At 34.2% G+C, this 14,808-nt stretch overlaps 3 protein-coding genes across 3 annotated transcripts; all 3 read right to left on the bottom strand.

Moving 5' to 3' along the window:
- Window positions 1-712: 712 nt before the first annotated feature.
- Window positions 713-1,766, bottom strand: LOC146165682 (SNARE-associated protein Snapin-like). The gene is made up of 2 exons (XM_083381160.1): window positions 1,593-1,766; window positions 713-1,010 (listed from the first exon to the last, which is right to left on the bottom strand). Exons 1-2 carry the CDS (start codon window positions 1,713-1,715, stop codon window positions 720-722), a joined length of 414 nt encoding a protein of 137 aa, XP_083237286.1. The 5' UTR covers window positions 1,716-1,766; the 3' UTR covers window positions 713-719.
- A 4-nt stretch (window positions 1,767-1,770) lies between these two features.
- Window positions 1,771-3,597, bottom strand: LOC146165681 (protein LLP homolog). Its single transcript, XM_083381161.1, has 2 exons — window positions 3,358-3,597; window positions 1,771-2,650 (listed from the first exon to the last, which is right to left on the bottom strand). The coding sequence occupies exons 1-2, from the start codon at window positions 3,569-3,571 to the stop codon at window positions 2,460-2,462; spliced, it is 405 nt and encodes a 134-aa protein (XP_083237287.1). The 5' UTR covers window positions 3,572-3,597; the 3' UTR covers window positions 1,771-2,459.
- A 3,915-nt stretch (window positions 3,598-7,512) lies between these two features.
- LOC146165680 (ADP-ribosylation factor 4-like) lies at window positions 7,513-11,723 on the bottom strand. The gene is made up of 5 exons (XM_083382055.1): window positions 11,572-11,723; window positions 10,440-10,520; window positions 10,025-10,206; window positions 9,571-9,693; window positions 7,513-8,540 (listed from the first exon to the last, which is right to left on the bottom strand). The coding sequence occupies exons 1-5, from the start codon at window positions 11,636-11,638 to the stop codon at window positions 8,448-8,450; spliced, it is 546 nt and encodes a 181-aa protein (XP_083238181.1). The 5' UTR covers window positions 11,639-11,723; the 3' UTR covers window positions 7,513-8,447.
- Between the last annotated feature and the right edge of the window lie 3,085 nt (window positions 11,724-14,808).

Genomic DNA, 14,808 nt, shown 5'->3' with positions numbered 1-14,808 from the left:
TGCCAAGTGTAAAAATTCTAAAGCCCATACAGAAGTAGGTAGCATTTTAGCGGTGTGAATGTTGAAATACCTAGTTCTGTATGGGCTTTGATATTCTTACACCATCTTACTACAACAACCTCCAACCATTAAGCGAAATATTTATGCATGAAACAAATTTACACAACACAGTGAAAAAACAATGTAAAATAATTGCACAAATCAAAAAATCTTTGAAAAAATATTATAGAAAAGAAAAATTATATTCAGAAGTATCAACCTTAATAACAAAATGTATATTTCCAGGGATAAATATGTTAAAACAAATCTTATTTAATTTAATCTAAAAAGTTATATTTGGGCAAAACTTTATGAATTTTAGTACAATTTGTTATATGTTTTCACCTGATTCAAGGTTTTAGTGAAGTTAATACGTTATAACTTGGGTGGTTGTTAATAGAAGGCAGACTAGTGATGTTTGTTAGAGCGAGAAAACCAAAGTGACAGCATTGGTACTCGTCCTATTCTAAGATGACAAATCAATATTTGCATCTCAGTAAATTGCAATCTAACTAAGCGATTTCCACCTGTAAAAGTAATTATTATGAAAAGCATGGACAATGGACATCCCTACTCAGTATTTAAATTAACAAACTTTAATAATAACAAATCATTCAAATAAGCAGAAAACCCACAAGAGATACAGTTTCTAAGTTATGCAATAAAGCAAACTAAAGTTGTCAGCTAGATTTTGAAGTGCCCGGAACATCAGTTGCAGGTTTGTCATCGCTCATTAACGAGTTGGTTTGTTGCAGCTGCGCTTGTTTTCGCAATGTTTCCTGGTGGACAGAGCGTTGCAGTCGGTTCAGACGATCTTGGACGTTCTGAACGATGTTGCTCACCAGCACAACCCGGCGTTTGGTGTTAATTAGTCGACGAATGTACGGGTCAAGTTCAACGTTTAAAGGCTGCTCTTCGCTGATTCGCTGGAGTTCGTTCGCGACAGCATCGATTGTTGTACGAAGCTCAAGCTAAAACATATTGAACAACGAAATCAAGAAAGAACTTAATGTTTTTTCTACTATCTAGGTTTGGTAAAGTGCAAGGACTTTGTTAATGGTGCTGTGCATTGGAAACCAGTTTATGTTAACAGAAAGCATCAAACAATTTAAGTGTTAATAGTGTTATAATATGATTTGAGAGAGCTCCTTAATGATGTTGCGTAACTTCTTTTCTGAAAGGCGAGTGGGGGCAAACATTGTTGAGGGATGGAAGGGACACAACTCATGAAAGGTTGAGAAACACTTGTTTAGTGGTTCAAAGTAAAGATGAAGGGTGCCCGAAGCACAAATATACATTGTTTATTTGTTTTTTTATTTGTCATTTCAGTAAAAGTTTTTGGGATCTGCCTGTACCCGCCAGGGGAAACTATTTATTTACAAAAGATTGAAAGTTTAATCAAACACAGTGGATCAATTAATCAGTGTGAATATTTAACAATAAATTTGACTTCGATCATATCAAAATGAGGCTTATTTTGCTTTTCAAAGAACAAAAAATGCAAAACATTACGAACTTGACAAATAGATAACATAAAAAAATGCCCTTTTTACCTGGCTTTGTCGAACGGCAGCGACGTTTGCATCAACCTTTTCAACAGCAGGTTTAATAATAGTGAAGAGGTTGTCTGCAATATCACTTGGCTTGTTTGCTTGGCTTGTTGATGCGCCAGCCATGATGTCAGAATATTAGCATTACTCAAAAATAAAGTACAACATATATTTCTGCAACCTAGAAGGCAAAAATACATATCAGTGGAAAACAAAACAGAAAGTCAAATTAAGCTGCTAAAGTTATGTTTTTGTTTTAAGCTTGAATTGAAGCGGCATTTGACTTTGCGAAGAGGAAAAGGTTATAAAGCATAAATGCTTGTTTGTTTGTTTGTTGCACAATTTTATGAAAACAAATCAAAGACATTTAAAGACTTTATAAAAAAAATTAAAAATTGTAGGTTTTCAAAAGCCTATACAAACTAGATAGCTCGACATGTTTTTGAAAACAAAACAGTCAACACCAATAAAAGTTATGTTTTAATTGTTTTTAACAGCATTTTCTAAACACATAAGCTAGTTATAAAAAAGACTTTTGGAAAAACATGAGGGTTTTTAAAGACTTTTTATTAGGTAAATTAATTTAAAGACTTATGTCAAACTATGTAAAATTGAAAATACAAGCATTCTCTGTTTTTAATTAAACACATATACATTTAAAATACAACAGGGAAATTGTTCCAATGGTAAATCTTGATTTTTACAACTCTTTGGGTCAGAAAAACAAAGTAAGAACAGAAAGTAATAAATTACGTCTTTCCAATTCAAATACAATTGACACCACATTGGAAACTTAATTCAACTTTCCCTTTGAGTTCATTCTGAGATGTTGTAAAATTCACCAAAACTGATCTTGTAAAAAATTGTCCATCACCACAACAACTTTTTGTTTTTTCCAATCCTCTTAACTCCTTCTTTATTTTTTTTGTTATTTTTTCTCTCCATGCGCATTCTTTTCATCTGGCGTGCGTTGACCCATGAAGGGTACTGTCCGTGGGAGTCCAGTAACGTTTTTTTATTTCTCTTGATATCCAATTCCATTTCCGATTCTTTTTCATCTTCTGCATTAAATATGAAACATTTATAATTAATTTTTCCGCACAATTATCTGAATTTAGAATTTAGTATTTATGATTTCTGATGCTGAAAATTTTCAATTCAAAACTTTTGATTTTGCGTGGGTGGTGGTAGAGATATATGACGCTTAAAATTGTGAGGTTGTAATACAGTTACTTCTAACATGTACAAATTTCATGGCTATTTTACACAACATGTAGGAAAACTATTTAATCTGGTTTAAAGAAATATCTATTCTAGAAATAAAATAATTGTGAAACATTTTTAATATTGAACATTTACACAACTTTTATTATAATTTTATTTAATAATAAAAAAAATTGACCACCACTGTGCAAAGTAGCAATTTTTTACTTAAGCTTCCTATGTTCCATTGTGGAAAGTAAGGCAAGTGCACCCGTGAGTTTTTTTTTAGCCTTTTTAAAGTGCACCCCGAAAAAATCTGAACTGCACACAAAATATGTAAATGCTTGTGCGGAATATGTTTACAGTGCAATGTATGCAATACAGAATGCATCGGAAAATCATAAAGAGCACACGAGGTGTACTTTTTTGACCTTTGTTGCACCCGGTAACCCGAATTTTTTTGGGTGCACCCGCAAGATCTTGTCAAAATCAGCCATACTTTCCAGACTGGCTTATGTTCAAGAAATATTTCAACAACAAAAAATAACAAAACTTAAAAGCTTACCAATTCCCTGCATCTTTTTATCTTTTTCCTTTTCTTCTTTTCTTGCCTTGTAATTTAATTCTATTTCCTCGAACTTGCACATATCCGGCGTCAGGTTTATCTTTCCGTGATTTTTTAAAGTGTCTTTGAGCTTCGCGAGAACTCGCTTTTCATTCTTTTCGCGTTTCACGGCTCGCATTTTCCGTTTCCACTTGCTTCTTAAACTTTTTGCCATCGTATAAATTTATATTAACTGCCCTAAATTCTGTAAAAAACAGATTTGTCAAACCGGCGCTGGTCTAGAATCCTGCGAAATTTATTTTTACACTAGCAAAACGAGTTGTCAAAATTATAATTGCAAGAAAGGCATAAATATGTAAGAATAAATATAATATTAATACTGAATCTACCCAAAACCAAATGCCAACTCTCACCCTAAGCCAAATATTGTTAGCAACATACACCCACGGACGAAAATGAGGTGGGATTCTAGACCAGCGCCGTTAAACCTTATAGTTATACGCGTTTATGTAGAATTTAACTTCGGACTTGGTATGTAATTAGCCGGTTATATCTTAGATTCTACAGTTTAGGTTACATTTGGGCGCTGGTCTAGAATCCTACCACAACGAAACACCATTTGGATTAGGGTGCGGGTTAGCGTTTGGGTTAAGGTGGGTTAAGTATTATTATTAAACAAAGAATATAATAATACTTGACCCACCCACACCCGAACGCTAACCCGCACCCTAACTCAAATTTTGTGCGTTGATTTTAGAACTGTGGTAGGATTCTAGACCAGCGCCCATTTAAGTATTAGCAACTTTACATTATCTTGCGCCTGTCCAAAAGTTTTTTATTTGTATTAAAACACGAAAAATTGTTAGTTTTTGTCACTTTATTAAAACATCAATTTTACATGCTTTTTTTACCGGCTTAATCCGGACCTATTGAGGACCATCATATTTTATGTCTGCCTAAATTTCCGGAACTTTACCCTTAAAAAGTTTATTTTCGGAAAACGGGCAATTTAAAAAAAGATTGAAGTTAAATACGTCAATTGAATATTAAATAAAACTTATGAAATCTGAAACCTAATGGCATTTATAATCTTGCCGTGTAACTTTCCAAAAAACCCAAAATTCCACGAATTTTACTGATGTATTTTAAGTTTGTAATAAAAGTTGTTTTGGTAAGTATAATTGAACTATTAAAGGTACTCGGGCCTTATTCAGTTACACACTGGCATTAGTTCTTACTATGTGACATAAATTAACATGGTACTAGGCATTTTATTCCGAAACCCTATATTTGTTCAAAAAGCATTCTCTAAGGGCTTTCATGAATATGTACCAGGCATAGCACTATAAATAGAAGCTTACTTTCCATTACGGCACTTATAATTGCCGCAAAAGCTCCTTTTTATAATAGGCTTTCATATTTCCAGGACGACTCGTTATAAAATTACCAGGGGTGTAGATAGATAGTTTGTCAGACAAAAATAACCTAAAACCTTCTATAATTTCTCCACGACAAAGAAATACATCGTTATAATAGATAAAAGGAAAAATTGAAAAAACTTTTATCTATATTAGTAGGTCACAATTTGCTTCAAGAGATAAAAGTTTGATTTCCTTTGGTTGTAACTAAATTATTTTAATAAATTGATCTTTGAAGCAGGGAGTCGAACCGTTCGACTTTTCCGGTTCAGCTTCGGTGTACAGCGCACGGCTATAATTTACCGACTAAGAGATTGTGTTTACAGTAACTTTTGTGATGTATTTGCTTATGCCACAGATTTATTGCCTACTCGCTCCAAAATGCAAAGTAGTTACTGGCTTGCATTATCTCTGCTGTCAGCACAGGGATTTGTGTACTTAAGACCGCTTTCCGCTTGTAAGAAGGAACTGCTTCTCAGTTATCGCCCGGTGCTGTTGACAGCGTTGTGCTGTTTCGCCGATATAGTTGAAATTGGCGACCCGACGTGTCTCCGAACACCAGGTACTGTAGCAAATTTTCGCTACCATTAAGCGTTAAATTGAGGGTTAAACCGCGTTATCTGGGTTACCCTGAGGCGGAAAGAAGAGTTCAAGAACATCTGTTTTACGATTTAGCCGTTTGGTTATTTTCGCAGTACCTGGAACGAGTTGGTTCTTGGTGATTTTCTTAAACCTGTTCCAAAAAGGTTAAGAATTCTCAGAAATACTGCGTCCTGGTATCATCTGCAACGACTACCACTCCAACGCTCGTTGTCATCAACCTAACTAAGGACAGAACCTTTGGTTGTACAAACGAAGCCTTGGACCATAACAAGCTTTCTTTTGAACTTGCGGTCATGTTTGGGACCTGCAAGGTGCCAGCTTTTGGAGGAACTGATCTCGTCCCGAGACGCACAAAGCGGAGCGCATCAAAGCACTTGCTGAAAATATGGAACGCCATTGATAAGTACGGTACAAACTAAAGAAAGCGTCGCCGATGGAGGACAAATCACCACGCGGAATCATGAAGAACGCAATTGCCGTTTTCACAAAAACTGATTCTGTCGTGTCAACCAGGTGAAAATACCTTTAAAAATGTTAAAAACATATATAAGTTAATATGCCGACCAAAAGGTCCGTAAATATTTCTTTTTTTGTGTACGAATTTAAGTTGAAACTTTGATCGCAAGATTTGTGATAAATTTTAAAAAAAGCTTACTTTTTTGTACTTGGAGCTCAATAGTTTGAAATCAACGCGTTAAACATGTGAATCACGTTTTATTTTTGTTGTGCACGAAATAATTTTGTGTCAAAATTCCCAATTCTTTTAAACATTTGGTACGTTTTTGGGTTTTAGTTAGGGAAGTCTAAATCAAAGAACGCACAAAGCGTCTAGTTAGGTAGAAAACAAACACGAGACGAAAAAATTCCTCGTTAAAAAGCGTAATGATTTCTCCACGCGCGACACATATGCTTCAATTCGTGCAAGTCCAAACACGAATTTAGGGATAAGCCCATTTCCATGCCTTTGTTAAAAGCAATAGCGAATAAACAGCAATTTAGAATGTATTTTCTTATGATGCGTCGTTTGTTTTAAAAACTTACATTGAACGAATTGTGCAAACTAAAAAAAAATTGTAAAATTATAAGGTGATGTTGCTCAATGTAAAACATTAATAGAATGTTTTTTCGAACAATTTACTGCTCCTTTCTCTTTTATGTTTTCACAGTTTCACGTTTTTGGGACGTGGACGAGACAACAACAAAACACCTGTCGTTCGTTGGCTAATCGACAGAAGAATAACATCTTGTTGTTGAACGTGTTGCTAAAAGCTACAACTCGTGTGACTCATTGCCTTGTTCATGTTCATTTCGCTCTAATCGTCCAAAGCACAAATCTTAATGGGTTGGATAGATATATGTAGCGCGCACGGCTATAATTTACCGACTAAGAGATTGTGTTTACAGTAACTTTTATGATGTATTTGCTTATGCCACAGATTTATCGCCTACTCGCTCCAAAGTGCAAAGTAGTTACTGGCTTGCATTATCTCTGTGCTGTCAGCACAGGGATTTGTGTACTTAAGACCGCCTTCCGCTTGTAAGAAAATACTTCTTCTCAGTTATCGTCTTGCTGTTCGCAACCTTTGATATTTGCAAGTAGCATCTCCTATATGCTAACTCGCCGCCTTCTATAGTATAACTGGTTGTTCGCTTATCAGATAATACATTTCTAATAACCTATACGTCTTGTGGTTGGCTAACGAGTTATTCGCACGCAACCTTAAAACGAGAGTCAGAAACTTCAACTACTAAACTCGTGCCCCACATCGGTTTAGGTTCAAGGATTTTTTCGGAATCTGGTTCAGTTCCGGTTCGGAGCAATTTAAAAGTTCCGGATCAGCTCCGATTCGTCTAAATTTATATTCAAAACTGGTTTATAAAGTTCCGGTTCGGATGCAATACGAGATGAAAACGTGGCTCAATAAATGTAGAGTTACGCGTTCCGGTTAGAATCTGACATTAAACGGTTCAGGTTCGGTTCCGGTTCGGGTAAAATTGGACCAAAACCGGTTCATAAAGTTCCGGTTCGGTTCCGGTTCGACTCCTGGTTTGAAGACAGAAATTGTAGATCCATAATTTCCATACATTCTGTACTAATTCATAAATATGCACAGACAGATTATTTCACAAGCTGTTGCAATAGCTGTGCAAATACATTTATTTCATGATGAATATCTGGAATAAGGACAGAAATTAAAGCAGGTTTTGAAGCAGCAAAGGTTACTCAAACGCTGTCACAGAAATACTCTATAAAACGTTGAGAAGGTTGTGTCTAGCAGTGATTTACATATTATGGGATTCTTTAGAATTCTCTATGCGTTTTTATGTAGTACAAATAGAAGCCTAAACTTAAAGGTAAAAAAAACAGCAGACTATTGCATTCCACATATTGGAAAAAAAATACAGAACAGACAAAATGGCAAATAAACTGGAAATAGTTTTATGCGGTAAACAGTATTCTCTGATAAATATATCTTCGATGGTACATTTAATGTTCTACTGAAAACATACACAAATAAACAAACAACTAATGTCACCAGACAGCCTAAAAGCACCCACACAGAACTTTAAATATTATTAAACATAGAAATTCTTTAGACTACAGGTTCAGATAAATATAATCGAGGCAAGTTTGCTTTTAAACTGCTATCACCACATCACTATAATTGTAGATAAAAGAAAAACTATCTATTTGTGAAAGCGAAGCAAATTAATTTGTTGAAACACTTAAAATGTAGACAAACACCTATATTTTTACAGTAAAATGTTATCAGGAATAAGCTTTAGTACAATTTTGAGGTTTAGAAGATGGAAAGTGTTTTAATAGAGACCAGCTTAATAACATTATCATACAGTCCAAGACAATGTTAGCAATGCCCTTTCGGTTGGCAATTAAAGCGTTTTTACTGAAATAAAGCATAAATATATAACAACATCTTATAAAACAGTTTGACATGATATAGCTAACAAGAAAAAGAAGCAAACACGTTGTTAAGTGTTATTTCTTGAAATATATGCTCCTGTTTTAAAACACTTTCTCTATTATTTTTGCTCTTAGTTGAAAAGGCCTCAAGACTTTTTCTCTGACAAAGTCTTGGAGAGCCAATCCAGGCCTTCATAAAGCCCTGTTCCTTCAGTTGCACAGGCCGCTTGAATGAACCACTGCAACAACAATAAAACAATTAAAAATACCCAGTATTGGAAATAAGTCATTTTAAAAGGGCTTGTGTCCCAGTTGAGTTGTTTGAAAAATAACTAAAAACCTTAAAAAATAAATAAAAAGTAATTTACAAAAAAATAAGTCAAGACTCAGTCAGTCAACAGTTGTCCCCACCAAGACATTCCTGAAATAGCTTTCAAGTCGAGTCATTTGTAAAATAAATTAAGTTTAAGTCAATTTATTTTCAAATAACCCAGTCAAGTTTTTTACAAAAAAAAGTCAAGTCCCAGTTAAAGTCAACAATTGTCCCAGTCAAGTGATTTATAGGGCAAGTCAATTTCAAGTCAAGTAATTGGCAAAAAAACAAAACATTTAGCTTTTAAAGCCAATAAACTGGTCCTTGCTTAACAAAAACGCAATATATTTCAAGCAAATTGTTTTACATGCAAAAAATAAGAAAAATAACCTATTTTAATAAAAATACTCAATTTCAATCGAAGTTATTCGACTCGATGACTGAAGTTCAAGTCAAGTCAAGTCATTTCTTAACTGGACGAACTAAAGAATGCCTTGATGATATTGATCCGACACCAAACGGACAATATTAATAGAAGTTATTTAGGCTGATAAATCTAATGGCAGAACTTTGTAATCTTGCCTCTTACTAAATTTAAATTTTAATTATGTAGAGTCTTTATCAAACTAGGCTTATGTAAGTAATACAAAAATGGCAACACCAAACAGTTCAACTATGGTTCAAACTGGTAATAACCAAGTTAGTGTATCACATCATTGTATTTAAAAAAAATAATGTTTGTTTATTACAGAAAAGATGAATATGTTAGATCATTTAATACTTTTTACAATACTTATGTTCATATATTTGTAAAATATTGTTAAACTTATATGTCCTTGCAAATGAGATTAGCAACTTTAAACGTAAACCAAAAAGCATTATATATTCTGGTTATGATTTCTTCCAATGAATTAAAATAGGCTTTGAGTGGAATTTAACCTTCAACCGTAACATACCTGGGTTTTCAGATTTTGAAGCCCTAATCTTTGCGACATTTCTGAAGTACTTTTTGCATTAGGGAGGTCTTGTTTGTTGGCAAACACCAGAACAATGGATTCTTTTAGGTCCGTTTCTGACATCTACAAACAAAATGTTATTGAAATATGCACTGAGTTTGACTTTGATTCCAAATTAACAAAATAGGTGCCATAGGATTGGGTGCTTCACATTTTTTATTTAAATTGGTTCTCACCAATGTGAGTGCGCTCAATTTATTGATCTGCGACAAATTAATTATCATAAACATTAAAAACTGAATGCTGATAATTGCTTACACTGCAAACAATACACGCTTGTGTAACTTAACCAACCAAGTGCATCAAACGTGATAAAAACTTGCAATTGCAATAATATTTTAAATAGCAACAATGTACCAGCATAATGCTACATGCAACGCACAAAATTCTTTACCATTTTAAACAGTTCGTCTTTTGCCTCACAAATTCGTTCTTCATCGTTGCTATCGACAACAAATATTATTCCTTGTGTGTTTTGATAGTAATGTCTCCAGAGAGGTCGGATTTTGTCTTGGCCGCCGACGTCCCAAACTGTGAAGCTGACGTTCTTGTATTCGACCGTTTCAACATTGAAACCTACACAGGTATTATTGGTTACTCAATGAAAATTCTTAAACATCAAACCAAAATTAGAATATCTAGACAAAATGTAAGGTAAGCAGGTTGCCAAATATTGAATGTAGTTTTAGTGTTAGCTAAAGGCATAAAAGTCTGGAAACAGCATTTTCTAATTAGAATGAAGTGCAAAAAATCAATAAAATTGATTGGGTGCTTAATTAAAAGCTGTAAAACACAAGATTATTTCTCACCAATAGTTGGAATGGTAGTTACAATCTCTCCCAGTTTAAGTTTGTATAAAATTGTTGTTTTTCCAGCAGCATCAAGACCAACTAAGTAAATAAATAAATATATATTAAGTATTAAGTATACAGTAAAATAACTGATTATTAGTGATTTTATAGTTTAACTGTTCACATGACTAGTTGTAAGTGATATGTTCTGATGGCATTATAATACAAAGTTTGCAGTCGCCACACAATATTATAGAAAAATACTTTTTGAAATTTATACTTTTTAAAAACCTTAAGTCCTAATTAGGATTGCTTGATGATGTAGTAGCAAAATTTAAATGGTCAACACAATCTTAACTAATAAAAATTTTGTTCAACAAAGACACTTTCTAAACGCATAGCTTAAGCTGGACACTAAATAAAATCAAAAAACTTTGCAAAAACATTACAAATCAATTTAAAGACATTAAAAAACTTCAAATGCTTTGTGGAAACTAGGGTTCCTCCTTTTCCCGGATGTTTCATTCCCGAGAAACGGGATTGAAAAATGAAAATTTCCGGGAATCTCGAAAAAAATTTTGTTTCCTAATTATGTCATTATATATAATAATGTCGAACTTTACTTTATATTAGCTTCAAACATTTGATTAGACTCATTTATGTTCTGTACTATTGCTTCTGCAATCTTACAAGACCTTCTTGTATTAAAGGCTGCACCCTTATTTGTTTTTACTTAGAAAACAAGCGCATGCAGGGTGCATTTTTAATGGTAATATAAAATCTAAGCTTTTCTGCTAGTAAGTGCAAACTTAACAACCCAGGCAACGACTTTAATAGGTTTGGTAATATTTTTTTCTTTATATTAGTCAAAAGTTTTGCTATGTTGACCAATAACCGGGATTATAAAAAATTTCCAGAGATTTGAAATCTTTATTTCACAGGAAATGCCGGAAATTTTCCGTGGAAATATCCCAGGAGAGGAAACCTAGTGGAAACCGTCTAATAAGACATCGGTTAGAAATAATTAAAATATTTATCATTTTAGGTTACACAGGAAAACATAACTATAAAACAATAAACATTTATAAAATAATTCAATTTGAAAGATACAATTAAAGAAGTATTTTAACAAACACCTAATTATTCTTACCCATCAAAATCCTCATTGGGGTTTTGGAGAAAAGTCGATTAAATATACCGGAAATTGACAATCCCATTTTTCAGCAATAATTTAAAAATGCAGCACAGGAAAAAGTGGGTCGTAACCCTTAAATAATTCTGTTATAAATTTTTTTTGAGATCTTTTCTGAAAAACGTGATTTGACAAGTTGTCCTGGGTGCAGCAAAGGTCAAAAGTGTAACTTGTTTGCCTAGCACCAGGTTGGAAAGTAAGGGTTGCGTGGGGGATTTACCAAATCTGGGCGCATGTCAGAATTTATTTAGTCTGATGCAAGAAAATTTAGCCGGAGTTTTATCCAAAATCAGCGCTTAACTTCAGAGAAAACTGCTGTAAAATGTGTTCAGCACTAAAAAGTTTTAACGCCGCATAAATATCTGCGCCCACCAATTTATATAAATCTTACAAGCTGGTTGATGATCTACAAATAAATCACTTCAACCTAAGTTATTATTTTTAGATAAGATTATGGGCGCTGGTCTACAATCCTAACACAACGCAAATTATTGGGTTAGGAAACGATTTAGTGTTCGGGATTTGGTGGGTGAAGCAATATTATTAATAATAATTCATCCACCCTCACCCAAACACTAACCGACACCCTAACTAAAAAATGTGCGTTGCTTTAATAATTATTTTAACGCTGTGGTAGGATTCTAGACCAGTGCCAATATTTTTTGAACAACGTTTCATATTAATAACAACGCTTTACAACAAAAGTTCGAAACTCTTAAAAATGTTCTATAAACCAATTTTTTTACACACAGATTAACTTGGGCTTTAATAATCGAACCAGGACGAATAGGGAAGCTATTTGATGGCAGTGACAATGTTTTTATTTTACATTTTACAGGATTACGTGACGTTAGTTTCGAAGACACGACACAAATTGCATGCATTATCTCGACACCAAAATCCAACCAGCAGCAAATTACGTCACGAATCTCTGTTCCAGGCACTATAAACATGGAAATCATAAGCAAAAGAGTTTCGGAGATACGTCGTTTTAAAATTCAGATGCAATTAAAATAAACTGCATTTTATTAAAAATAAATGTTTTAGTAAGCTTTTTGTTTTGAAAGTCTCACTTAAACGGCCAATAGATTTGATTTCGAACCTGAACCGGTTTTTATAAGATTTTAAGGAGCCGAACCGGAACTGAACCGAATAATTTGAAAGTACCTGAACCTTAACCGAACCCGAACCTGTAAACAAAAGCGGTTCGCTCCAGCATGACGCCACAACTTCTATTTTAGAAAGTCAAGTTACGCCACGTTCGAAATTTTATGAAAAAAATATGAATATTGAATGAAAAAATTGTTGATTGTTTATTTTTTAGATATTTCAATAATGAGTTGCTGTTTTTTTTAATAAGTCACGTAACTTAGATTAAATGACTTACAATTCAAAGATTATTCCCTACATTTATCAACCCACATTTTGAGATTTATCGCAAATTATATTGTATCTGAACCGGAACTTTATAAACCGGTTTTGAAATAACGATGGTCGAACCGGAGCTGAACCGGAACTTTTAAATTACTCCGAACCGAAACCGGAACTGAACCGGTTTCCGAAAAAATCCTTGAACCCGAACCGAACCTGAACCGGAAAAGTCAAGCGGTTCGACTCCCTGCTTAAAACATACAAGTGAGCTTAAGATAGTTAAAAAAAAGACAAAAACAAGATATGTCCCGAAAATAAATTTTCGGCCCATATAATAACTGATCAGCTACATCAGATGTAGGCAAAATTAGAGAACATTTACGGTTTTTCACGTGTTTAAACTTTTGTGGTGCTATTTTGAGGTGCCTACAATTGAAACTTGAAGATGTGTTGCTTTTTCAGGTTATTAAGACAAAATTAGCGTTGGAAAGTTAACCTTAGATTATTAAAAAATTGAATTGCAAGGTTTAAAACGTTACGCTACTTTGTACCAATGTAGTAATGACTTTAGTAGGTAACTTAACTCAAGTGCACTTAAGTACTGTTTGCAAATGACTTGACTTGTCTCAAGTATTTTAGACAAAATAACTTGATTAAGTCTTTCGGACAAACGACTTAATCTTAATCTTTGCATATTTTGCTGTTCGTTGCGCTAATGAAACATTTTACTTTCAGGTATAATCATAATAGGACTGGGAAAGTCTGCTGCAAATATTCGCTGAAAATTCACGAAAGTTAAAAAATATCTCAGATGGAATTAATAATACTTGACCCACACCCTAACCCAAAAATGTGCGGTAATTTATTTGAACGCTGGGGAAAAAGCCCAAACTCGGGTGGGCATTAGATAATTTCTCGCCCGGGGTATATAGGATTGTTACGTCACACATTGATGTATTGGAGCTAAATTATTATGTAATTATAAAACCAACTCACATTATGGGTCAGGGTGCTGGTTAGTGTTTGGTTACGGGTGGGTCAAGTATTACTAAAATTAATCTTCTCATGCACATTTGTCAAGTCAAATTAGTGCATTGTCCAAGTCCTCAAAGTTTAAAGTCAATCCTCGTTATGCACTTATTGTCGTAGACCTTTTTGCTTAGAATTGCACCACTTTCTGACGGATCGAGTGTGCAGTGTGCACTGTATACCTGTAGCAGCGGCTTAAAAATATTTTTACATGCCAGCCCGCGCTAAGATTTTAGCACCCTCAAGAATTCAAAAAGTGCTCAATAATTTGAAGCAGGGCTGCGGAGTCGGTTAAAAACAACCCGAGTCCAACTGCGGCCAAATGTAAGATTTTGTCGAGTCCCGAGTCCAGCTCTGACTCTACAGCCTGTATTTTACCCATTTACGCAACTGAATTAAGGTGGATTTTCTGCAATCCACTCATATTGGTGTCACAATTGGTCCACCCGCATTACATGGTTTAAAAATATTTCACCATTTGCTATTACACTTTTACAACTTACATTTTGCCTCCTTAACAGTTTTAAAATTTGATACTGCGCATGCGCACGTCGGACTTGGGTAGCTTTACGCGGTCTTACTCGAGTCCCGAGTGCGACAAAAACAAACCGACTCCGCAGCCCTGATTTGAAGTATGTAATGCAAAATAAAAATATATTGAATTAGGTTATAAATTAATTCGCACTGTGTTACAATTTTCACTAAAAAATCGTGTGTGTTTATCCATCTGTTCTATCTGAAGTAACATTTCTCCAACCTCAACCTTCACCAAAATAAACGAGCTTTGACAAGATA

Source organism: Ascidiella aspersa, chromosome 2 (assembly GCF_963924565.1).
Source record: "Ascidiella aspersa chromosome 2, kaAscAspe10.2, whole genome shotgun sequence".
NCBI lineage: Eukaryota > Metazoa > Chordata > Ascidiacea > Phlebobranchia > Ascidiidae > Ascidiella > Ascidiella aspersa.
Note: the sequence above shows the minus strand (reverse complement) of the source record. Positions and strands in the feature narration are given on the sequence as shown.